Genomic DNA, 27,253 nt, shown 5'->3' on the forward strand with positions numbered 1-27,253 from the left:
CCATTAAAACCAATACAATTCTCAAATTCCCATTATAACTATTAAATCCATTAGAATTTCTGTAATGGTTTCTATTGTATTTTCATAGGGGAGTAACGGATTTGAATAAAGAGATAAAGGTAGTTGACAGGTCAATAAACATCTCAGAGCAGAAACTTTTTGTTCTATATTTGGCGCCACCACGCACACATGTGCTCGCGCTCACACACAATCCCGACAAATTCGAGGATTTACAAAACCTACTATGGCCGAGGTTCCTTGTATAAATATTTATTTATTTACAGTGACGTTTCTTTGACTGCAATTTAAATATTAATTAGGGATCCCAGTAACTTTCCAATTGCGAAGGACTATCTCATGAATATTAATCACCGAGCCTAAGCCATAGTAATATTCCCTGCCAGTGACGTCTCACATTCCCACTTTCATTGTCGACATGGCGCAGGCGAGGTGGGAGCAGAAACTACGGAAAGAGCAAACCTCGTAAAGGAAATTAAAAGACAAGGAAAACAACTGCCCACGTATTTTATCTTTTAAACTTCAGACTCCGATCCATATTTGGTAAGAAATTGCAACCGACACGCGGGCAGAATTGTCGGTTAATATACTTTTCCAGTTGGATTTACTTGGCTTCCTAAACTTGTTTGAGTGGGAAGCAACTCGCGTGTTACTTTGTTTCTGCAACGTAGTTTTTGACGTTGTTACAAGATGCAAGTCGCAAGTGTGTAGGAAAAGTGAGTTTCGTGCGGAGTTGTGAACTGTTGAGGTTGTGATCTAACAAGTACTAATCCATTCACATTTAAGTAGCCTAAGGGATGGGATATATTACAACAGCATTTGTACACAAAGAATATATCGTGATACCTTCAAATCTTGATCGCCAGTGTAATATTTAGAAGTTGAATTAAAATAAGAAAAAAGGTGTGATTTAAGGTTTTTAAGGTGTGCTTTTGAGACGGTTGAAGCACAGCTGTGTTTGTGGTGTAGTGATTCACACATTCCACGTAGCCACGCAAGAACATGAACAAGAGCTGCTCTCTGTTACATGAGTGTGACTTTATTTTGCGCTTTACCTGTGATTTGCTCTGATTTGCAAAATGTTATAGATGTATAACATGCATGTACACGCTTATTTACCATCACAACCATTACAGGAATTCTGATGGATTAAATTGTTATTATATGAATGAATTGTATTGATTTTAACTACTGGTCTCTGCTGCGTTCTATTGGTGGGATGTTATGTGCTGAATGTGAATCAATAAAACAGTAAAAACACTATTAAATCCTACTGGAATATGGGCCAAAACACAATGCATACGGGAATTTAGTAATGGTTTTAATGGTAAACAGCTGGTTGTTCACAATAGTATTTGTAATGGAATCCATTAGAATTTCAATAGTTTTTTCAGCAGGCTTGTCATTGTAACTATCATGAATTCAGATGCTGCAAATGATCAAAGCAGTCACGCATCCATGAGTTTGCAAATAGCAATGTTCTTCCAGTTAAAGCCTAAACATACTTTGCTAGGGATTGTTGATTCATCCTTAAAAAAAGCAGAAAGTGCACGTGGAGCTGTTTCTGTACTTGTACCTAAGCAGTGTGGAATTGTTTTATTTTTGCTGTCAGCTATAGATAGAGTATGAAACACCCCTTAATGCAAGCAGCCCTTCTCTCTTCCATGTGGTTATGTGATACATTACATTTTTCATCAGCGCTTTGGATTGTGAAGGGATGTTTCACAGGGCTGTACAGTGCTATCACACGTGCTATGAAAAAAATGGTCTGTGCTAAGAATACATTTAATAGTGTAGAACGCGTGTGATAAAGATTTGAACGAGCATAAGACAGAGCCGCCTGTTTGTGTGAAGTGCGTTTGTCGTTGTGCTTGTTCGTGTGTGAGGTTAACTAATGGCGCACCACTATTTATTTTCTTTTATATTTAGTTTTTGCGATTAAAACGGTTTTTCCCGGCTGCATTAAGTCCATTTATCTAGAGCCCTATGATCTGCGCGATGTGGGAAAACATGGAAGGAATCACGTAAGCGGAATTCTACTATTTAAATATGTCCTGTGCTTGTCTGCGTGTCTATGAGTGAATGAGTTGTACAGTTTAACATGTTACAAGCGTGACAGTCGTGGATTTGTCTGTATCTCAATGTACGAGGACATGAACTTCATCTACAGAGTTGTTCTAAGTTTATTTTACAAACGTTTCACTCAATGCGGTCCATTCAGAAGCGATCATCCCTATGCCAAACTGGCTTCGAAGAGTAAAGCTCTTAATGTGTAAATTTGAGTCTAGAGGGAAAAACGCAATTGAATCTCTGTTTAAAATTCACTTGGATTTGGAGCGGTTTTGTGTGGTGTCCCCTTCCCGAAGAGCCCTTCGGAGTAGGGATGTAACGATTCACTCAGCTCACGATGCGATGCGAGTCACGATTCTGATCTCACGATGCGATTTATTCACGATTTACTCACGATTTATTTTTACAAAATGAGTTGAAACAAATTAGAAATGAACAACTCCCCTTGCATTATTTTCTTAAATGCTTCACGTTTCATTGTATAATAAAATAATGTTTTATTTCAAATAACAAAACTAAACTGCAATTTTATAACAAAGTAATAATAGAAAAAGTCTCTTTAATATAAACAAACTAATACTGTCTGAGCTTTTCTTGGATTTTTTTGCATTTAAGAAATATCAGCATGTATTATCATATTATCATGTAGCATATTGCGATTCAGTTCACACCTCAACCGATTTGAAACGTCACTCATTATAACCGATTTTCAACCGGCTCACGGTGAATCGTTACATCCCTACTTCGGAGGGCGATATATCGTTTGGAACGCACCAACTGTTTGAGTGAAGCTGCCTGAAACACACACTGAAGCATCTACACAACGACCTGCAAAAAAAAATCATAATTGATGATGAACAAAATAATTTACTTGTAGTAAATATATAAACTGTAATAAACACTATAGTATACTTTAGTATTTATTAATCTTACTATAATAAATGTTATAGTACCAAAGAACTTCACTATAGTGTAATAATTATATTATAATTAATACAGTTTTTTATGGACAAATGTATTTACAATTAAAACAATTAAAAAGGAAAAAACGAATTACTAAAAATTATATGACCCTAATTTACCCATCTGTATGTAGCATTAATGTCCTTTGTCATTTACCTGACTATTTATGTGATGAACAGCACTTTTTATACTTGTGCTACAAATATTTGTCCTGTGCTACAAAACTTTAAACCTCTGTAGCACCGGTGCTATGTGCAAAAAAAGTTTACGTACAGCCCTGGTTTCAGATCACTGCCATATGGAAAGGCCGTTTTAATGTTTTGAATATGAAAAATAGTATTTGTTGGTTGTTGCTGATGTATGAGTATAAAATTTGCTTAGTGATGCCTATTATAGCTACAAAAATGTCTGAGTGAGTGGAATTATTGACACTATTCCAGTGTACGAAACAAGAAAAACTACTTTGCCGTTCCATCCGTTTTCTATTTCTGATGTGTCTGAGAGAAGGAGGCTGTTGGAACCACGGCTGTCTCTCCTCCCACATGCAAAGACAGAACTGAGGCTTGTGCACATCTGTGGTCTTTAGTGCTTGTGCGGATCAAACAAACATCTATTGTAACTCTCCTTTTGGCTTAAACATAGCCATTTTTTCCTCCACGTGAAGTCAAGCATAAAACACTTTTTAGTATCTACACACATTGTATAAATTACTCACCCACACAATTAAATTGGTAAAACAATGTGTGTTATCTTTAAAAAGAAACTAAAACAATAGATCTGTTATTATGGAAAAAGCACATACAGTAAAAATCAAGTATGATGATGTTAATAATACCTTGGTGGTTTGGACATGTACAATGGTTATTGGTTGCATTTTCTTTAACTCCTCAAATTCCTCGGTATGTAAATACGGGCATCTTTAAGTACCATCTTACCATCCGATACCGTCACAACTCTTATCTTTCATGTTTTGGATCTAATGTGTAAATCCCTTCTGTGGCCTTGTATCCAGAGCCATTAGTTAAAAACACTAGAAACTTGTAATTTAGATTTGTTTTGGTAAATAATTAGAGCTGATGTTTTTGTAAATATTCATGATATGTTTTTATCTATAAGATGAACCTGTGCTGAAGAATCCATTTAAAATGTCTTTGCAAGCCCAGTTTTCTTATAAATCTCTAACATACTTCAACTATAGTGTGCTTTAACTTGAGGCAAGTTTGCTGGCTTTCACGGCTTGCCTGACGTAAATGCTTTTATTTCTGTTGAAATGAATGACCCGAAGGCTGCTATTTTTCCCCAGTATGTGCCAGCAGAGGTTTTTCTGTCAGTCAGTCAGAGCGCTTCAGAAAAGAACAGTAGCTAATACAGCTCAGACTGTGCGGATTGGATGAAGTTCACACACATTTTGCCCTCAGGTGCCTGCACTGATGGATATAAGGGCCATTAGGATGTTTTTGTGTTGGGATGCTTTCATGTTGTGAGCCTGTTTTGCTATAGTATTAAGGCCAGAAAAACACAGACTAATATTTACATTTAAAGGAACAGACAACAAAGTGTCTCATTTCTGCATTGAATGTATTGTGTTGAGTAGATTGTTGCGCATTTGTTTTGTGTGTCCAGCAGCAACAACCTACAATCTTAGGAAAATGTGCGATTTTGTTCCACTTAATCCAGTTGTTGGCATGATTTCTAGGATTTGTTGGAAGTATTGTTGAAACTAAAATTAAACTCTCTCTTAAAAAAAAGGAGAGACTTCTCTGTAAAGACTTTCCTTTGTCTGTGGTTTATTGTTATGTTCAAACGTTTTGATGGTTGACTGCATGCTGTTTGCACACATGCATAAACACTCTTAATATTCCCCATGTTAATAGCTCTGAATACAAAATGCTGAATTTATTACTCTGTTTGACTTCATATTATTCGGAGAGGAGGCATGAGGTTCACAAAGCATGTGTTATCGCTTCTCGCAGGCTGGGAGCCATAAGAGGAAATTCCAGCCATGCAAAAATCTGCAATGCAAAGCAACCTGCACTTAGCTTGAGTTTAATGAGTGTGGTTAAGTCATAACAAAGGTATGGCATCGTTGCGTCGTTGTGAACACTAAACCATTTTATTATTATAGATAAAAATAATTGTTTAGAAATGACTGCAGGACAAAATGCAACAAATCTGAGGGGGTTGGTGTTTAGCAGTGTGAACATGCTGTGTTTGGAAAACACAGCTGGACATAACAGTGTCTATTCAATGGCTTGGTTGGTTATTTGTATACAGTTACATAGATTAAAGAGCGTTTTTCTATTTTTAAAACCAATGACATTATTACCTAACCAGTTCACTGGACACTGCATGTTATTGTTGAAGCTATAATATTATTTAGAGCAATATGCAGAATAGATATTTGTTCCCAACTATACTATCCACTCATTTCTATACACTATAGCCTAACCGCTCTTTTTGGATCTGTGTTTAGCCTTTATCCTGTTATTTTAGTGCATTGCAGAGAACATTATCTATATCAGAACATGACAGGGTATGTCTTCACCTTCTTCTTTTTTTTGAGCAGTAAACTGAGAAATGCTGCCGCCGTTGTGTACTCTGGCAAGGAGCCAAAAGGGTCTAACAATGTGTCCCCGCTAGTTCCCCACACAAAGTGCCCAGTGTCCCCACCAACAGCGCAAACCCCGTGCCAATAATTGAAATAAATGCCTCAGTTATTCTTTAAAATCAGTGGCTGATGGGTTGGCTCTTGCGTAACCCAGGAAACGGCGGACAGCCGAGAAAAGACCAACCTTTCACCCAAAGGATGTTCTCTGTTTTCTGGAACCACTGCTGTAATTCAGCAAGCAGGGATGTCCTGTTGTGGGTGGGTAGATGTGAAGAGCAGGCGGAAGTTTCTAGCTCCAGTTCCACCTGAAAATGTTTGTGTATCCGTGTATTACGGGTGTATCAAACAAGCTGCACAATAGTGTCTCTGTGCGATAGTTTAACTACGTGCTAGTCTTGCTGGAGACTTCCAGACAGAAACGTTACATTAGAAGTGCATGACAACATTGTCTACGAAGTTTGTACGGGACTACTTTGCACTACAACTGAATATGAAGAGTTTGGTTCCCAAATGAGAATTGTTTTCAAAAATCATGTTTTGTAATATGTTATCATGTTTTTATTGTGTTAGTTAGCTTTTAAGTTATTATGGCTTAAATCAAAACAAACCAACTGCAGTTTGATTGATATTAATTGGAATGCACAATTAAAAAAACGTGATTTTTGAACATTTTTAAAAACGGTGTCGTCTCATTTTGGGACCAAACTCTTCATATGTATATGTAGCATTAATAACATCTGGTTATTGTTATATTTGGTGTCCAAGTCCGCAACAAGGTTTTGTATTTACTGTATGTATTTTGCATGTAATTTAGTGCATTGATGCTTTTGCCTCATGTGTCTATTTGTTTAGCAGGATTAACAGAACATATCAGAACAAGATGATGTCTGATGCGAGCGACATGCTGGCAGCTGCCTTGGAGCAAATGGACGGCATCATAGCAGGTACAAATGTGTTTATTATGACTAATGCAGGATTTTCTCTTATATAGCAATGCTTTTTTTTGTAGCGACAACGTTCTGTCCTGTTCATGTTAGTTTTCCATCCCTCCCAAAACATGTTTTATTCACTTTATGCTGATAAGGTTTCCTGCAGAGAACCCCTATTACAAGGCTTGGATTGGACAGGAGAGATATTACAGTGCTTTCTACATGAACTGATGATTTTCATCACTGGTGTAATATAAGGCTGACTTTTCAAATTGGAGTCGGCTGTCCGATCGCATGATTTCCTGAGGTTACCTAAATTAAAGCATTTACTCCGACTTACTTCTCAGTTGTTATTGTACTTCCCCAAGCAGTCATGCTATCCTATATTGCAGTACTTCATAACTGTGTCTTTTGTTAGAAAAAAGATTCATGCATAGATTACAATAAATCCATTAAGAATCCATGAAGCCAGATTTCCATACTTTATACTTGCAGGGATTTATAGAGTTCTTTTAGTTGTAAGTTGTGCATATTGAGTGTTAAAAGGCAGACAGTTATTTAATCATCCAACTAGTTTATACCAACATACTACATTTATTTTTGGTCTTCAGGCTCCAAGGCTCTGGATTACTCCAATGGCATCTTTGATTGTCAGTCCCCGACATCGCCCTTCATGAGCAGCTTGCGAGCCCTGAACTTACTGGAGGACCTGAGGGGCGTCCTGGAGCTCATGGACACTGAGGAGAGAGAGAGCTTACGTTGCCAGATCCCCGACTCTACCGCAGACAGTCTGGTGGAGTGGCTGCAGGGTCACCTGGTATGTACCCGATATTCTAACTCTGGAATTTACGATCTGCAAATATGAACCTATGAGCTAATGTTTTACGTGTTGCCATGTTGTACAGGGGTACGTGGGTATTTATACTTCCTATATTTATGGAAGAAAAAAATTGGCCGTAGTCTAGTCTCATTGTGTCAGAAGTATTTCAACATGAGTTAAAAATAAGTCAAAATTCTGATGTTGCGGACACTTTAAGGGCAAAATATTATTGCTTATATATTATTGTTATTAAACACCCAAACCTAAGTATTAAACCTCCCGTTTGTGCTAAGGACAAGTATTATGTTTTAAAGGAAGTGTTAAAGGTATAGTTCACCTAAAAATGAAAATACATTTATTTACTGGACCTTATGTCATTCCAAACCTGTATGACTTTCTTTTGCAGAACATGTTTTAAAGAACGTTGATAACCAAACAACATTGCCCTGCTGACTTCCATTGTATGGCCAAAAAAACACTGAGACATTTCTTCTTCTTTTGTGTTCAACTGAATAGAGTTTTAAATGACATTAGGGGGGAATAAATGATGACAGAACTTTCATTTATGGGTGTACTATCCCTTTAAGGAGAGTGGCTTGTCTAACCTTTGTTAAAATTGCTGCTTCATGTTTGCATTCATGTTATACTCTAAGGTGAAGAGACTTGGATATCATTTTCTGACATCCGAGTAAACATTGTTACTGCTGTGTGTCTTGAGACTCATTAGATGGCTACCAAGGTAAAGTCTACACATAATAGAGCCCTGCATTTCAGGGCCCCGACTTATTTACGCCCCTCGGGCCGGGCTTCGGGCCAATTTTTACGTCATAGCTCACAAGCGGGCCGGGCTTCGGGCTTGTTTTAGGCATGTCCTCCTTTTTATATATTAGACATTCATTAATATTTCTAATATATATTAGAAATTCATTAAATAAAGAAGCGATAAGAAGTTGATGATGGTAAATTTAAAACATCGAACAAGTTTACATATCACGCTGACGCACATTACACATTCTGCTTGCGCGCAGTTGAGCCCGCGCGTTCGCACAGGTTTCCCTCGTCCACTATTCACCTCACATGCAATGGAGAACATAAAGAGAAAAATCGCAAATGGCAAACTTAAAACACAGAAAAACACAAGAGGAAAGGCAAACTTCTGGGCTGTTTTTCCAAGTAGTGACAACCTTAAATGAAGAGCCAACTTGTTATGCACAATGCACAACTTGCAAAGCTGTGCTAAGTTATGATAGTAAGAAGACCGGATCATCTCATTTACAAAGACAATCTGCATGTTGTTATTACTATTATTATTATTATTATTTTAAATTGTTTAGATTTTACACGTTTTCGTTTGTTTTCAGCACGTTTTTCGCCGTTGAAAGCAGCAGAGCACCTCAGTTTATAAAACAAAGTGCCCTTTTACTGTTGTGGTGATAATAAACGTTTAAACTAACATTGTGATATGCTTACATTGTTGAGTTTTTTTTCTTTATTCTTTAAATCTTTGGATTTTATTGCAGGCAAGCCAAGTGTTGATTTGATAGGCTAAATTGATCAAATGTAGTCAACTCACCATCGCGCGCTAGCCACTTGGTCGTCTCTTTAATAAAACAAAAAGTTCAATTTACCAAACAAAAAAATACTCCAAAATTTTTCTAAATTAACTTAATAAAGCTTTGCCATTAAAAAACAAAACTATTTTAATGGCTGCAACAGTAGTATTGGCTGTGTAATAGGATACAAAAAAGTAATAATCTAGCTCTAGGCGGGCTCGGTCCGAGAATTCTGATAAGCTTGTCGGGCATGGCGGGGCTCGGGCCTGAGCGTCTCGGGCCAGGGCCGGGCTAGGGCCTGGATTTAAGGCCCGTGCAGGGTTCTGACACATAATGCCATATTTAGTCTGTTTACGCAAAGTATTATGTTAGTTGGATTACAATAGCTTGAATCTCAAGGAACCCAGTTGTAAGAAACCCACGAGCTGTAAACTTTATGTCGCTGACCCTTTAAAATGGACATTGATGATGAATTTAATGATAAATTACTTAATTATTCATGTTTTTTTCCGGCAGTCAAATGGACACATTTCAATTACCGGAGATGTTTACCAGGACAGACTTAATCGTCTTGAAAGTGACAAAGAATCCCTTGTGCTTCAGGTAACTTTTCTAAATACATACATGCATATGATAGACAGATTAGACAGTAAACATGGTAATGTTATATAATATTAATTCACATTTTAGAAAGCTTTCCTGTAGCGCCGATGGCAAAGCATGGTACTATAAATACAACGCTCACGGATTTGATTTCTAGGAAATGCACGTACTCAAAGAATAAAATGTCTAGTTTTAATGAATTCTAATTTGCACAAGATAACATTTTCTGCCAAATGCTTTAATGTAATATTTGTTTGCAGGTGAGTGTTTTGACAGATCAAGTGGATGCACAGGGGGAAAAGATAAGAGATCTAGACGTGTGCCTTGAAGAACACAGAGAAAAACTAAACGGCACCGAAGAAATGTTACAACAGGTGGGTTTTAAATGACCTCGGTCACAGTAGTCATTTTTTTCTGTCGTGCCTTCACTCTATTGTCCAATAAAATGCTACCCTTTAACCATATGTGCAAACTTGACACGCATGATAATTCTTGTTCCTCAGGAGCTCTTGTGCAGATCATCTTTGGAGACTCAAAAGCTGGAGCTGATGGCAGAGGTTTCCAGCCTGAAACTCAAGCTTACTGCTATGGAGAAGGAGAGACTTGAGTTTGACGAAAGGTTCGGGGATAGTGAGGTAAGGAACACGCCAATCGTACATTCTGAGTCAAGAGAGAGAGATTACTTGTGATTCCCCTTGTATTGTATGAGCAGTCATTGGTTGATTTGTGATTCCACCATTGGTGCACAGAGCGCTTTTGTTGTCCCTGGTTTGACATACTGCAGTTTGATGGAATGATGAATGTTTTGAATAGTGATTTGGCAACATAGTCAACCTTTTGTTTCAGTGAAAGCCTAAAGATTTGTGTTGAACAATGTGCTCTTGCTTATCCACCAAATACGTCATGTTGTGGTACAGATGTCCATTATAGTGCGTTGGAATGTTGGGCTTCTGTTCTCTGCTGTTTGGGCAGAATGCAAACAGAAAACCAGCCTTTTCCAGATACCTGCGGGTTTCCTCTCCTAAAATTGTTGAGTGGCCTCTCTTCTCTTTGAGGGTGGTCATTACCACTGAGTACTGGATCCCACGATGGATATGCAGGCGTAGGGAAGAAGCAAACCTTAAATTGTCTTAGTGGGATGGTGTTGGGATTCCAGAGGTTTTGTGTTCATGTGAAATACACATCTGGCAACTATGGAGAGAAGTGCATAGTATGAAAACCTGGTGTGGTCTTTCTCTTTTCAGGTGCAGACCTGTGTGCATGTCACCGTAAGAAAGAAGGATTTTTATTTTATTCCTCTCACGCCAGTGTATGTTTCTCTCACATGCCCTTGGAATTATATTTCCCATTCTTTCTAAGAATCTTTTCTGAGTAAAGATAACATTTGTTTATTGTTTGAAGGTATGTTTGGTCTAGAATGGCCAACACACATTTCCAAGATAAAAATGGTTTGGGCTGTTTCCTGTGTTATTTTGCTGGCACATAATTTACTGGGTCAGCAAGACTTCCCACAATGTCCCGTTTTAACCCTGTTAAGACTGGGATTGTGATATGTAATTGTACAGTTATCGGTACTGCTGTATTCTGAATGTAAATACTGGATGTAAATGGCAGGTTGTTCTAAACTTTCCCACTGCCTTTTTTAAGCATTCACCGAGTGTTTACAACTGGAGGCTGTTCTGCTGTTTATTGAATCATAAATCTATGTCTGAATGCTTGACATCCTGAAAGAGCACAGCTCTGAGAGTTTGGCCTGCTGAATGAAACTGCATTCACTAGAATAGATGCTTTTTGTTCCTTAAAATATTTTCAAGGATTACTCGCTTCACCTGTTTGGTAATTCAGGCATGTAACGCATGGGAAAAGATTTTCTTAGTAGTTTTATGATATAAATATAAATTGTAGGAATTTATAAGTCACTGAAAATCTATTTTCTTGGTTCATTGGAGGTTGAGATGGATCTTCAAAGTTCAAAGTGATTTGTTTAAAATGAAAATCAATTGCGACAAGCAATTCAGTTGAAATAAATAAATATATAATTAAACACATATTTTGAAAAGTATATCAACTGACCTTAAATGTTACATTCCGTAAAAACAAGATTACAGTTTAGTTTGACAATAATACATGAATGTGGTTAATAATAAATCATTAACAAGTCATTGTTGCTAAATTGTTGACGCACTTCGGAGAATGTTGGCAATTCGAGTCTTTTACTTGTTTTGTTTAGGGTTTAATTTTAGAGATCAATGACCTGAGATACCGCCTGTCTGAGATGGAGAACGAACGGTTACAGTATGAAAAGAAATTGAAATCCACTAAGGTAAGTAACTAGTTGTGATAGCGCGACATCAATAATTAGTTTTCTCCTCTGTTCTTGTTTCTCTTTACCATTGCTAAACTCTTGCATATCTCTGTCACCTTATTATCTTTAAGTGTCTTTTTCATTTCCTCCTTGGCTAACCTCTCTTCCGCTAGTCGCTAATGGCTAAACTCTCCAGCCTGAAACTCAAAATGGGCCAGATGCAGTATGAAAAACAGAGGAAGGAACAAAAAATCCAGGCACTCAAGGTCGGCATACTGCAGGGTACCTGCTTACGGCTGTGATCCTAAACCCTTTTATTTGATTATTTCTTTTTGCATTTTCGTTTTGATTTTTAGCACATCTTAAAGTTAAGTTGGTTGAAGATCACGTATATACTTTCCTTTACCTTACTTTATTTGTCCTCGAAAGGCAATTTGGTTTGTAGATATTAGTACACATCAAGACAACAGTTCATATAAATTACATCACAACAACATTACATAATTTATGACAAAGAATTTAAAAACCTGATTACGGATGGAATAAATGGAATCTGTTTGATTTATATACAGGCATTTTGAATCTGCGACCCGAATGCAACAATTGTTGTTCGTTGAATAGTGTATGCGTAACGTCTGAAAGGACTGACTGATCCTTTTTGATCATTCTATCTCGTAAAGTAATATTTATGGTTAACAACTTCTATGTGCTGCCCTGTTATGACAAATTGGCAAAGCAGGTCCAGAGTACTATTTACGAAAATCAATAATAATCTCATTAATTACATTAATACTTAAAAATGAGGCATCACACCATTGAGTTAAAAAAAATGATAGAATTAGTAAAAAAAATACAGCAGCCTTAAAAAGAATTTGAATAAAATGTATGAAACGATTTGACTGATCAAAACACACCAGCAGACACAGACAGATGTATACACACATACAGTACTTGGGGTCAGATACTACTTTTTTAGTTTTTTGAGCATTTTTCTACATTTGTTTTGTATTATTAATCCCTACAGTATGTACATTCTTTTTAATTACTTCTCATATTTTATGGTTAATAAATAGGCCTACAATAAAAAAATTGTTTTGCTTCAGTTGTGTTCATTGTAGTGGACATAAAAATCGAGTTGCTGCAAATCCTTTTTTTTACTAATTCTATGATTGGAAAAAAAGTTTATATAGACTTTCAAGTTTCATTGGACACATGCGTCTGGCCCGAAGTTCGGTCTGTGTTTGGTTATCGGTATGGCTAGTCCCTAATAATTTAACTATTTATGTTTTAATTAATTTATATTATTATTTTATTAAATAAACAATTTGTAGTATTTTATTGTATGAAATTGTTATTAAATAAACAATTTGTGGAATGGGTTGTGTAGATTTGTTGCATTTAAAGGAACAATACAGGGTTTTTAGGTGGATCTATTGACAGAAATGCAATATAATATACAAAATTATTTCTACTTTTTTCTATATTTTCTATAAACCGCTCCGTCACAAAGCTAATATTAGAACAAAAACAACAACATATCTTGGTTCTAACAAACAGAAAAACCAATGTTACTCACATACTGATCCGAATCAAAGCATCCTCCTCTGGGGTGATTTTGAGACGATCTTTCTCTCCAACGTCTCTCTGCTGGACAGTATCTCCATAGATATCTGTGAGTATCTCTGCTTAGTACCGCGGGTCTTAACGTGTCTCTGCTGGAAAGTCTTTATAATATTAACGCAGGTCCTAACTCCTGCCTGACTTTTATCCTTCTTTTTAAATGTAAAATCCACAGACCTTTTATTTTATGTAATAAATAAGACATTGCTTTTCTTGCTTTCTACAGTCTTTCTAATGCCCGCATGATCTCTTCCCTGCGTCAACATGAGAACGACATCTTTTTGTACTGTGGTGACCACCGTCGTGTTTGGACTGAGCAATTCGTTGCAAATCTATAATACAACGCTAGTAGCCGCTGTAAATCAAAAACTGCATCTTTAAGTTTAGCCAAGCAACGGTTCTTCTACTAGTAGCCGAAAATAATACTGGCAAGACATACTTTTAACTTGCTAGCTAATGTAATTGAATTGTTATTTCTTTTGATTGTTATCAGAAATAATCTATAGGGACGTGTAAGCTACTGGAAGTTAATTTTGGGCCACAAAAGCAAGCATGCGCAGTAATGTTCGTTTATGTTGTTGTCTTGAAACCGTCTATAAAATTGGGTAAAAGCAGAATGACAAAAAATCTTGTCTGACAAAAAAATCATGTGATGTTACGACAAAAATAAAAATATATCGTGAACTATGCAATTTTTACCATGGTTTTAGTTTTGCACACAATTCTCCATTAAGTAAGAGTAATTTCTCTGTTTGTCACTGGTTGCTTGAGTTTGACCCAGAGCTCTACACAACATTACAGGCCCCATTTTCACCTTTTAAAGGACAGACAGAGTTCTCATCATGATTTAAAAGCTGCTTATTACATACACAATCTTCTCTGTAAGCAGTAAGTTGGTGGCACCAGTGTCAGATCTCAGCATGTTTAAGTAACCACAGCTATGCTTTCGTATCAGCCGGTACCTTGTGTTTAAGCTGAAAGGGCTACATTTCACACTGCAATATAATGCAGAAGATGCTATTTCTGTTGCTACTTCCTACTGTAGTTTAGTGTTAGACCACACACATCCAAAAACTTACTTTGAGGTTGGCACGACTGCGTTTTTCCCTTTTTCTTTGTGAAACACTTCTTTCTCACTCCTCAGTGATGTTTTGTTGAAAGTGACCATTGATTTGTGTCTAAAAATGTCTCTTATTTAGCATGTTTCATCTGCCATGATGGTGGTTGCATGGCATGATGATATTGTAAGGATCTTGCCCTGTTCATTGTGGTTATGGACTATAAGAGGTCATAAAATACAGATCTAACAACAGATTTTGACTTATGTTCAGGAGGAGCTGGTTACATTGAGAAGGCAGCTGGATGAGACGGGGTCCAGATCCCCAACGCCTGCAGGCCTAGACAGCACAGAGAGAGGTGGGATATGTCGTCACTGTTATTCACACTTATTTACTGTATTGCCTGTCCCAGCATGCCCTTTACAGATTTAGTTTTGTCTTGTCATTGTGGTAGACCTTGTGATTCTGTAATAACTTAGCTGGGATATATAAAGCTTAATCAGTTTTTTGTTTTGGGATTCTGCTTGTTTTTTGTTGTTGTTTTGGTTGTTTGATTTGGGTTTTTGTTTAGTTTCGCTTATTTATGTTTTTTGTGTTTTTGTTTGCATGTCTTTTGCTATGCAACGATTTATGTACAGTATACCAGTGTTGGGTAAGTTACTCTTAAAAAGTAATTCATTACTAGTTACTAATTACATATTCAATAGTGTAATTAGATTACTGTACAAATTACTCTCTCCAAAAAGTATTTAGTTTCTTACTACTAATTACTTTCTATATCCTATATCAACCTTGATTAGTTAAGTGATTCAAGGATAGGCATGAAACAGCTCTTTTAATTATTTCAAATAAATAATATTAAAGTACATAAAGTAGTAGTATTAACTGACCAAAATATTACAAATGTGAGAATTATACATTAAAGCAAGGATTTTAAAGTTAGACTTTGAATTTTGATGTCAATTCCACTATTGCACACTGATATATTACACAAAGTATTTAGTTTAATTACATCAAAAGCAACTGTAATTAAATTACAGAAAAAAATAAGAGCAATCCCTTACTTTACTTTTTCAAGGGAAAAGTAATTAAATTACAGTAACTAATTACTTAGTAACTAGTTACACCCAACACTGCAGTATACTGATTTACTGGTCCAACCCATTCAATAACACGAGACGTTCAATATCATTGCTCTGTCTTAAACAGTTTTCCATACTGAAGAAACGTTTAAAAAGAGGCTCAAAGAGAAACGTAAGGGGACCTCACGTCTACCTTCTACCCTTACATCCTTTTTTTTAATCTTTATACTATTTTTGTCCTCGTAGTCCTGTTTCCTATGCCTGCATGCTTGGGCATGCTTTTCATCAAGCTTGCTTATCTACGACACAAAAACAGAATACCTTCTAGTATTAATAGATTTAAAACAGAAATTAAGTCTGGAACAGTGAAAGAAGAAAAAACATACTGAATGCTAGTACATGTTAACCGTGATAAGTGTCAGATCGTGGTAGCCGACTGGCATGTCACATTCACACTTTTGACTGTGTGTTCTTTGCCTGTCCCCTTGTACTGTAGCACCTCCTGTTCCCCAAAGCTAGTTCTTTCACCTCCTCCTTCCCTTCCTCCATTATTAGCAACATTGCATTGCCCCATAACTGTTCTACCCATATTCCCTCACAGACTGGACGTCCACTCTTATCTGTGGCTGCATACACTCGTGTTTGAAACCCAACAAGCTCTTCCTCGCTGCCATTGTGTACATTTCTCTCGTTTGTCACAGAAGGTCGCTTTTACATTTCACTCGACCGCATCTACGGTTTATGTGATGCTAAATGTCAGGAGTTTGCCCTTTAGGGTTTATGAAATGGTCTTTAGTTCACTGAGCCTGTGCCTTGCAGATATGGAGGTACAGAAGATGAAGAGAGCGATGGAGTCGTTGATGGCGGCAAATGAGGAGAAGGTAGTTTTAGGTCATGAGTTTCTTTTTCGGTTGCTTTTTTGACATTTGTATAAGAGCCCGACATGGCGTGTTTTGATGGCTTTTGGTACTTTGTCTAGGATCGCAAGATTGAAGAACTACGACAGTCGCTTATGAGGTACAAGAAAGTGCAGGAGATGGTGATGTGTGCACAAGGACGAAAAGGTGATGTATTATGCATTTATGTGTTTATTTATGAAATAAAAATTATAAATGTATTTATATATATATATATATATATAAGTTGCATAAAAAATAAAAACCATCTCACTAAATCAGTTTTAAAAAATGAACATGGCAATATGTCATCCACCCCCTCACTCCGCATTGAGTTTGTTGTTTTAATTGATTTAATTCGGGATGAAATGTGAGCTAAACACGTTTTTGCGAGATTCACCCAATTAGTTAAATCACACAATGTGCCGTTGATAAGCGACAGGCTGTATTTGTTAGTGCGACATTTGACTGAGCTAATGATCGAATCTCCCGTCTTTCTCATCAGATAAGGTCAGAGAAGGAGACAGTGATGGAAGCAATAGCGACAGCTCCCTGTCCATGTCCACCGCCCTCTCTTTTTCCATGGACACTGAGAAGTCGGTGCTCGATTGCACAGAAGAAGTGATTGGGAGGGGACGGGACGAGGTGTGGCTCTTTTCAGACCAGCAACGTTCATATAATCTTTCCTTGATGCGTCAGCCCAGTAGAAGAGCAAAAAGAAACCGTTGCAGTACAGATAGAATGTCAACCATCGGCTTGTGCTCTGATGCTCCAAGACTAGTGAATCACTTGTAATGAAGTGACAGAATGTCTTCAGGCATCACTGTCCAGATATGTCATATACAGTTTAGCATGTTTAACCAAGCAACCGTTCTTTCCCCGAATTGTTATCAACCCCTTCTAAATAACTGCACTTGTTAGAATAAATGTTTATTAAATCATCAAATTCAGTAAGAGTTGTACCTGGTTTTTATAGCGGTTGCCTAAAACAATACATAAACGTTGCTGTTCTAAAGTTTGTGTATATATTTGAACATTTTGATATAAACAGATTTAAATAGGCATAGTTTCATATGTGTCCTTGGACCACAAAACCAGTCATAAATATCAAGGGTATATTTGTGGCAATAGCCAACAATACATTGTAAGGGTCAAAATTATCGATTTTTATTTAATGCCAAATCATTAGGATATTAAAAGATCGTGTTCCGTGAAGATATTTTGTACATTTCCTACTGTAAATTATTATTAAAAATGGCCAGAAACACGCTTGCAAACATCGCTCGCTGCTGGCTGCTCTTTGGGAATTACCCACTCAAGTTTGGTATCTGTGAAGCTTAGACTTTCCACTTTCAGGTTCATTTTCTCTCCACGACGTCATTACAGCGGTAAGCCAAAAGAGAGCGTTAAAACAAACCTGTTTCTTCTTAGCAACGGCCTGCTTCAGCGCCCATGATGGACAACTTCAAAGGCGATTTTCTCAATATTTAGATTTTTTTGCACCCTCAATTAAGATTTAGTTGCATCTCAGCCAAATATTGTATTATATCCTAACAGACCATACATCAATGGAAAGTGTGACCCTTGTGACTGGTTTTGTGGTCCAGGGTTGCTAAAAAACGCTGGTTTACAGAAATTAAGAAAACCTTCACATTTTAACACTGCTGTGGATTTTCTGCCTTATTTTTTCTCCATAGATATCTATATTTATCAGTACACTTCAAGTGCCATCCCTCAGTGTATCATCCTCAGACAGCGGTCCAGTCCTGGAACAAATACAGTCATCAAGGTACAGTAATGCGAGACTCAAAGGGGGTGTGCAGAAGTTGAGTTTTTTATTGTTGTTGTGAAACTTGGGACAGTCCGACATTCAATAAATGCCAATATTTCACACATTCCATAAATGATTCTTAGAATTTAAATGGTTAGGATGTGATTTTGCTATTGTCATGAACCGGTAACATGGTTCACACACTGATCCACCAAAACCTGACACGCAGAGATATTTAGAGCTTTCTAGCATCTCCAAAGCCACCTCCTCCTTTCTTGTTTTATGTTAGCATCCTAAGTCCTTCCATCCTCGTAGTTTTTCAAACGCCTGATGTGTGTGTTTCCCAGTGACATCACAATTTTACAATATGTTTCTGCCTTAACTTTTATGTGATCTAGTATCAGTAATGCATCTATTTCTTTTCCTTAATTTATGCATCTGTTTCCTTTCTTATTCTACTGTGTATAATGTTTGAAACTGCATGTCAGTCTGCCTTAGCCATGTGTGTAACCCACTGCCTACCCATCATGCTTTGCCACCACCTCTGCATCCCAATTGTGTGTTTGTCCTTTGTAGTGATAAGGGGTGTGAGGAGCCAAATCAATCACAGGAGACCCTGTTACATGAGAGTCCAGAGTGAGTATGTGTCTCTGATGGCACACGGTTAAAAAAATGGCACGTTTTAAAGGGATACTTCAACCAAAAATGAAAATTCTGAAAATTCTCACCTTCGAGTTGTTCCAAATCTGTATACATTTCTTTGTTCTGATGAACACAGAGAAAGATATTTGGAAGAATGCTTATAACCAGACAGATCTTGCCCCCCATTGACTCCCATAGAAGGAAAAATTACTTTATCATTTTTTTTGAAGAATGCTAATGATGTAGACATTTTGAAGAATGTAGGACAGCAAACAGTTCCGGGGCACTTTTGTCTACCATTGTATTTTTTCCTACTATGGTAGTCAATGGTGGCCGAGAACTGTTTGCTTCAAGCATTCTTCCAAATATCTTTCTCTGTATTCATCAGAAGAAAGAAATTTATACAGATTTGGAACAACTCGAAGGTGAGTAAATGATGACAGAATTTTCATTTTTGGGTGAAGTATCACTTTAAAACACCATTTTTGGGGTTAGCAGAAATGCCTCTGTCATAGGTCATAGTGTGTGTCAGACAGTGTTAACATAGTGCTGTGATATCTAGAAGTCGTATACTGTATATGGATGTTGAGATGCTGTTATTGTAACTTGTCTTCTTATGTTTTAGAACTTCAGAGGTCACAAAGTCTGGGAGTCTGAACAATCTGGATGGAAGAGCCAGTGAAAAGGTGAATTTTTTGTTGTCATGTTAAAGTGATAGTTCGCCCAAAAATGAAAATTCTGTCATCATTTACACACCCTCTTGTCATTTCAAACCTGTACGACTTTCTTTCTTATGCAGAACACAAAAGAAAATATTTTTAACAAAGTTGGTAACCGAACAGCACTGGCACCCATTCACTTCTATGGACACAAAACCAATGCAGGTGAATTGGTGCCGATTAACAACATTCTTCAAAAAATCTTCTTTTGTGTTCTGCGGCAGAAAGAAAGTCATATGTGTTTGAAATGATGAGGGGGTGAGGAAATGACGACAGATTTTTCACAGATTTTTATCATTTTCTTGATTCAATGATTGATATCATGAGAGTTGTGATTTCCAAGACAGTTAAAAGTATATTAAAAATGAAAGAAATGTAACAGTTACTAAAGTATTTCTTTTATATATATTGGATAATTTTATATTATATGAAACTTTGGTAATGTTGAGTAATGTAAAGTGAGAATGCAACATCATTTTTGTTTTATACTTTATTGTAGAGACCATTGGCAGTGGATCAGAGACCAACAGATGTAATTTCCATCCTTTTATTTCTCATAAAACCGATTAACAGAATACTACTTTATTACACATGCCTGAAATTATTGAAGGTGAAACTCAGATTATGTAATGTTTTCTGTTTCAGAGCAAAGCATTAGATGAGTTCAACGAGATCACAACTCTACCACCCAAATCCCCAACTACCACTCGCACTGCCGAGGATGACAGCTTTGGCACCAGGAAGGCCAGATCGTCCTTCGGACGGGGCTTCTTCAAGATAAAAGGAGGAAAGAGGACAGCGAGTGCCCCTAATTTGGGTGAGACTTCTTATTTGGATCTTTAAGCTCTTGCTCAGCGGTTGAAGTCTGACTGTTACCAAAAAAAGCTCCTATTTCCTAAAGGAACTGTCTGCCATGTTTGTGTGTCCAGTACCAGACAAAAGTTAGGACACAGACTCATTCTTGATCATTTGTTGGTGCTCTTTTACAACAGCATAATAAGAAAAGTAAATTACAATTTGACGTTAAAACTATGAAGTAACAAATGGGTGGAAAGTATTCAGTGACCAAAAGATAACAAACAAATAAAAACAGCTTGTAGCCACTGAAGTCAGGTTTGTCTAACTTTTGACTGGTTTCTTTACTGTATGTTTGTGATGTTAACCTTTGCACTTTGTTTCCTTTCCGTACTCTGGTGATGGCACATGTGCATTGTTTTGTGTGAAGATCGAGGCCGGAGTGCAAGCGCTCCAATGCTAGGTACAGTACAGACATCCGTTTACAGGCTAGACCTGCGTATGGCCTCTCTGCAAGAAAGATAAAGGAACAACTGGATGTGTCCTTAAACCTCTCTGAGCCTCTCTTTGTGTGTGTGTTTCTCTCTCTTTCTCTGTTAAAGATGAAAGGACTCCTCACTGTGTTTATTTTTGCTTCAAACCTTGATATAAAACCTTTTATCCTTTTTGATTTAGTCTCGTTTTGCCTGAAAGCAAGCATCTTGGTCCCAGCATGAAGGAAATAAATCATAGTTGGGTTTGTTGTCATTTCTCTACGGCACATTACATTTATTCATTTAGCAGGCGCTTTTATCCAAAGCAACATTTTGTCAGTGAGCTGGAAACAATAATTGGCAATCAAACGCAATAAAAAGTGCAGTAATGGCTGTTGTTGTTCGGATTCCTTTTCTACAAATAATGATGTTTAAACTACATTCTACTATTGAGAAGACCTTTATCGCATGTGGTGACCATATTCTCCCAGTACTTAAATGTTCTGCCCATATTCGTCTTTATGCCCCACATTGTGCTGTTCAAACACTGAGATGTTATAAAGGAATAGTCAAAATTCTGTCGTTATTTACACTCCCCATTTCAAAGCTGTTTCAAACAACAAATGTTGGTTGACTTCCATTAGTTTTGTGTCCATACAATAGAAATCAATGGGGACTCAACGGTTTCTGATTACCAACATTTTTCTAAATATCTTCTTTTGAGTTTTGCAGAAGAAAGAAAATCACACAGGTTTAAAATGACCACAGGGTGAGTAAATGATAACAGAAGGTGAACTATTCCTGAAGTTCTGTCTTGTTAACTTGCATGTCTGCGTTTCATCTCCCACAATTCCACCCTGAAAATAAACTCCAGTTGTTCTTTAGTCCAGATGAGAAGTCATCTGCAATTTTGATCCGTGATGCAAATTCCGGTAGCTCTAGGAAGACACTGTCATTTTTAGGCTTGTATTTGTTATGAACTTTGTTCTTGTTGTTTTACCGTTCTGCTCTCCAGCTGAATCCCTGCCATGTTTTTCTTCTTTCCCATAATCCTCAGTTTATTTAATGCTCGGTTAACCCTGCGGGCTGCCCTGGGACTGCATGGTATTGTGGGTAATGTAGTTTGCTGAGGTGACTTTCTTTTCTTGTGTTTCATGTGTTTGGTTGCGCAGCTGAGACGGAGCGGGACGGCACAGAACATCTGGATTTGGCAGGGATGCCGCAGAGGTCAGCTGACAGCGACAGCACGCACACACTGCCCATTTCCCCTGAGGGAAAGAAAAAGTCGAAAGGAATCAAAGCGCTCTTTGGAAAGTGAGTATGAAGGGACAAAGCTGCGCTGTTATGCATTTTATAACATGTTTTGGTTCTTGCATGTTTCATATGCTACCGATGGAAACTGAACACCTAAATGTATTTGGTAAAAAAAATGTTTTTATTAAAGTTGGAATCCATAACTTTGTTTGAAACAAAATGCAGTTAAGTTTCGGTTTGATTATTTTCCTTTTATAGGCTCAAAAGAAGTCAATCAACCACATTTAACCTGGATGATAACCTATCAGAGAGCGAGTTTAAAAGGGGAGGAGTCAGAGCCACAGCTGGGCCCAGGCTCGGCTGGTCACGTGACCTGCAGAACACCAACAGGTCAGTATTCACAGAGACACAAGATGTACTCCTGCCAGAGGCTCTTCTTGATGGTAACAGGCCCACATGTGCCCAAATTGCTGCATAATACAATCTACATAACAAATGGTGAATAGCTCCATCAGTTTCGTGATTAAAAATCAAGTCCATTAACCAAAATGCTGTGTAATAAAGACTTCTAAGAACTGGCTACTTTAAATTTCAAAAAAGGAATGATTCTAGAGATGGGTTCATGTTTTCCAGCGAGCTGGATGCTCCGTTTGCACGCTGGTCTCGAGAGCAGGTGTGTGATTGGATGCAAGAACAGGGCTTGGGGTTGTACGTAGGTTTGGCCAGGCATTGGATCTCCTCCGGCCAGACGCTCCTACAGGCCTCCCAACAGGATCTGGAAAAAGTGAGTTCTTTGTAGGTGGAATCATCCCATGATGAGAACCAGTGCACACACTTGGCTTACTATATTAGCTCTTATCCTCGATGGGGATTAAGATGCTGAATCCTTTTATAGTGCTGTGTTAGTAGCTGTACATGCTATTAAAGACTGTGATCTGCCTTCGATTTGCAGGAGCTGGGGATCAAACACCCTCTTCACAGGAAGAAACTCCAGCTGGCATTACAGGCTCTGGGCTCAGAGGAGGATGACAACAAAGGCAAACTCGACTACCACTGGGTGACAAGTGAGCAATGGGTGTTTATTTGCTTGCAGTGTCATGACGGAGTATTAGACTTGCCGTTGATCGTGGTTTAATCGTGTCCAGGCCAAACACATCAGATTGAATCATTTCATAAGGATTGATCTGTACTTGGTGACTGACCAGGTCATTACCTTTTTTCTGTGTTCTAGGGTGGCTTGATGATATCGGCCTTCCGCAGTACAAGACTCAGTTCGATGAGGGCCGTGTGGATGGACGAATGCTTCATTATATGACAGTGGTGAGTTATTTCTGTCGTTGCATATATGGCTGTAGAAAAAAGAATGAGACCATTTCAAACTGATTTTCAGTTTTTCAGAATGTACTATTTATAGGTATGTGTTTAGGTAAAATTTCATATAAAAATATTGTTTCTGTTTGCATTTATTTGCAGAAGATGAAAACTGGAGAAACAGGTCAAAATAACAGAAAAGATGCTAGATCTCAAATACTGCAAAGAAAACAAGTTCATGTTCACTTTTAAGCAATAAAACAGTCATAAAAAAAAAACCTATGTGATAATCTTGATTTTTATGACAGTTTTCATGTGTCTTGTGATGCTGTCAGTCTTTCACATTGCTGTTGGATGACTTTGTCTCTCCTGAGGTTTGATTTTGTTGAAATTCAACAGGCACTGGACTGGAATGGCCTCAATACATCTAGAAATTCTGATTGAATGACATTTTGGAACGGTTGAATCTTAACATTGTCAATAAAACACAAATTACTACAGAAAATAATCTCTTTTTGTAAAAACAAAGATCAAATGTGTGTACAGAAATCTTTTAACAAAGGAAGTCTAATGGGCAATTGGACAACAAATTACCATTGCAATGCATAACAGTATTGTTTCATTTTTTTGAGTTATAAATCCATAAAATTCTATTAATCACTGAAATAAAAGTTAGTCTAGCAGAATTCTGCCTAGACTATTTCTATGCCTAATTCTATGTTGTTGTTTTCACCATGCTTGTTTGCGGTTCATATTTTAATCATATTTTCTTTCTGTTGCCCACTCTAAATAGGATGACCTGTTATCTCTGAAAGTTGGCAGTGTTTTGCATCATCTCAGTATTAAGCGAGCCATCCAGGTGCTACGTCTTAATAACTACGACCCCAACTGTCTGCGCCGACGACCTTCGGATGAGGTAAGAGGGTACAGGAAAATAAACCTGTAATCTGTGCTGTTGAACTGTTTAATTGATATATACGGCTCTAATCCTTACGCTCGCTGTGGTTTCAGAACAACATCAGTCCCGCTGAGATCTCTCAATGGACCAACCACCGTGTGATGGAGTGGCTGCGCTCTGTAGATCTGGCCGAGTATGCACCCAACCTGAGGGGAAGTGGAGTTCACGGCGGTCTGATGGTAAGAACAGATTTGTATTGATTTGGTCTGTTGGTGATGTAGCTTAATAGTTACATGAAAATATCCATGGATAAACTACAGTAACAATAAATTTAGTTTAATCTTACTACAACCATCATGGTGTCACTACATCATTGTAGTAAATCTATGGTATTACAAATGGCAATTAATCTGCCAAAAAACATGGCTACTACCACTTTTACTATAATAAAACCGTGGTTCATTTACATAAGGTTTGATGTGGGCCTAAAGGTTGTTGTTTTAAAACCCAAGTTGTACTTTATTGGAAGGTTCTCTGTTTGAGTACAAAAAAAATCTCAAGTGGAGAATGTTTTGTTCTTCGATTCAGGTGCTGGAACCTCGTTTCAACGTGGAGACGATGGCTCTGCTGCTTAATATTCCCCCCAATAAAACTCTGTTGCGGAGACATCTGGGCACTCACTTTAACCTGCTTGTGGGTTCAGAGGCCCAGCATCTCAAACAAGAGTGTCTAGAGAACCCAGACTACACCTTACTTACTGCCACCGCTAAAGTGAAGGTATCATACAAAACATCTCCGATCTTAAAACATCTAGTGTAGATTGAGATGTATTATTATATTGCTTAATTTGATTTTTTTTTTTTTAGCCACATAAGCTTGTATTTGGGGGATTTGGGAGAAAGAAGAAGCAAGAGGACAATGAAGAGTACGTCTGTCCCATGGATGTGGAGATGCCCAAAGGACGCAGCTTTCAGAAGGGCTACAGAAGCATGGAGCTCCAGATTTACGACGATGATCTGGATCGACTTGACCAGGTGGAGCTTTGAAGATTTCTGATGCATGTCATGAAGTTGCCAGGATGCTATATACATTTAGGTAATGTTTCTTTTTTGGTTTGCTTTGGCCAGATGGAGGACTCAGAAGGAACAGTGAGGCAGATCGGCGCTTTCTCTGAGGGCATCAATAATTTAACGGTAATGCGCAGATGAATGACTCATCTGATTTGGTTGTTGTATGTACAGTATAGATTTCTTGATATTTAAATATGCGTCTTGTGTCTTGTGCTCAGAGCATGCTGAAGGAGGATGAGTTCTTTAAGGAGATATCCACGTCTTTTCCCAATGCCAGCTTGAGGGACGATGACTCCAATGTGTGAGGACACAGCGGGGGTAACCTGAACCCCCTCCTCACCACCAGTGCTGCTGCTTTATCGGAAGTGACTTCCCCATCGCCACACCTCTCTCTGAGAATGCCAAATACATCAATCAGAACCACTTACATGTTATATTTGATTGCCCTTGCAGTGCATTTCTGAAAATTTGAAACAATACTGAATATGAACATTTATAATTGATGCGTATGAATATATGTGCCCCAGTTTTTCATATTATTGGATGTAGTTGTTTTGAAGACATGTGATATGATAACTAATGAAAATGAATAGCGGTCCTACTGTAGTTTGCCGGTCATTGGAGATGTGCATTCTTTATCATCAGCAAGCCTAAATATAAAGTTTGTTTGTCCCAGTATTTTTAATAGCAACAGCACAATGACACTTTCTGTCAAAATCAAATATATTTTATTGAATAATGAAGCTAGTGGTAAAATATTTTAAAGCGTAAAATGTAATGTTCTATGTGCAGTCCCAAATGTATAATGGCAGCGTTTGGTTTGGTTGATCAAGCCAGTACCCTCCTTGATAATGCATATGCTTCATGCATTTGCATGCAAAACTCTGTACAAAGTATTTTAAATCCAATTTGTAAAGGTTTGCATTTGCATGTTATTTATATCAAATAGAAAAAAATATTAGCAACATATGGTGCATTATTTTAATAAAAGTTCATTGTGACATTACTTAAAAAATGGCAATAGTAATATTCTTTATTGAAATGCTATTATGTAGCATGGATCTTTATGCAATATTATGTGCACAAAATTGGTAAGCATCGAGAAAAACATTTTTAAAAGTGCCACTCATAACCATTTCAGAGTTACATGTTTCTACTTAATTGACTTTTACTTATTTTTAAGAGAATAAAATACTGAAAACAAACAGGCTGTCTTTGTGTTGATATGCTTAAGTGTCAGATTGCCATGCAAATAATACCACCTGTGTTATATGACAGGAATCTTTTCAGGCCGAAAGCTTCGATCTTGTTAACTAGGTAAACAGCGCCATCTGACGAGCAGTCCGTATTCAGTTTGAAACGTATGTGAAGTGACGTCCATACTGTTTTCTTCTTTTAAAATATGATTATAAATGATTCGGCCACAATTAAATTAGTTACGGTTAGTGTTAACTCTATGATGTAGCCTTTTAAGCTTTACATTGATCATTCGCTTTCAGTTCTCAAAAATATTATAAACTGGAGAAAAGATTCAGTCCGCGAGTCAGTGACTACTGTCTGTTGTTTTCCTCCAGGGGGCGCATGACGGCCCAACAAGGCGCTTTAATTTGCCTATCGTCTTTATTTCAATCTTATGACGTTTATAAAGCCTTTGCGCATAAAGGTACAATCATTAGGACAGCTTTATTTAAATGATTGTTTCACGAGGTACAAATAGAACACCGCCACAGTAATTATATTAAATTAATAAATAAACGCGTACGATGGTAATCACTAAAGCTTATGGTTGGTTAAT

The 27,253-nt window shown here is 37.5% G+C and overlaps 1 protein-coding gene across 5 annotated transcripts; it reads left to right on the forward strand.

Moving 5' to 3' along the window:
* The first annotated feature begins 436 nt into the window (after positions 1-436).
* On the forward strand, positions 437-25,791 carry ppfibp1b (PPFIA binding protein 1b). 5 transcript variants are annotated; one of them, XM_057347380.1, is made up of 29 exons: positions 437-561; positions 6,515-6,603; positions 7,200-7,405; positions 9,478-9,564; positions 9,825-9,938; positions 10,068-10,199; positions 11,795-11,887; positions 12,043-12,135; positions 14,821-14,905; positions 15,757-15,801; positions 16,449-16,510; positions 16,609-16,693; positions 17,031-17,170; positions 18,223-18,314; positions 18,873-18,932; positions 19,564-19,624; positions 20,157-20,189; positions 20,303-20,474; positions 22,098-22,239; positions 22,438-22,569; positions 22,813-22,963; positions 23,132-23,243; positions 23,411-23,499; positions 24,284-24,406; positions 24,502-24,627; positions 24,977-25,165; positions 25,255-25,422; positions 25,516-25,581; positions 25,677-25,791. In XM_057347380.1, the coding sequence occupies exons 2-29, from the start codon at positions 6,540-6,542 to the stop codon at positions 25,761-25,763; spliced, it is 3,009 nt and encodes a 1,002-aa protein (XP_057203363.1). In that variant the 5' UTR covers positions 437-561; positions 6,515-6,539; the 3' UTR covers positions 25,764-25,791. The 5 variants fall into 5 exon arrangements, with proteins under 5 accessions (XP_057203363.1, XP_057203365.1, XP_057203364.1 ...); XM_057347382.1 differs by lacking the exon at positions 18,873-18,932; XM_057347381.1 differs by lacking the exon at positions 15,757-15,801.
* The last annotated feature ends 1,462 nt before the right edge of the window (positions 25,792-27,253 follow it).

Source organism: Triplophysa rosa, linkage group LG12 (genome assembly GCF_024868665.1).
Source record: "Triplophysa rosa linkage group LG12, Trosa_1v2, whole genome shotgun sequence".
NCBI lineage: Eukaryota > Metazoa > Chordata > Actinopteri > Cypriniformes > Nemacheilidae > Triplophysa > Triplophysa rosa.

Excerpts from the sequence above, each read along its gene's own strand:
- ppfibp1b (XM_057347380.1), top strand. The coding sequence starts at position 6,540 with ATGATGTCTGATGCGAGCGACATGCTGGCAGCTGCCTTGGAGCAAATG. Across the intron at positions 11,888-12,042 it reads AGAAATTGAAATCCACTAAG|TCGCTAATGGCTAAACTCTC; the intron begins GTAAGTAACTAG and ends CTCTTCCGCTAG. Across the intron at positions 22,964-23,131 it reads CCCAACAGGATCTGGAAAAA|GAGCTGGGGATCAAACACCC; the intron begins GTGAGTTCTTTG and ends TTCGATTTGCAG.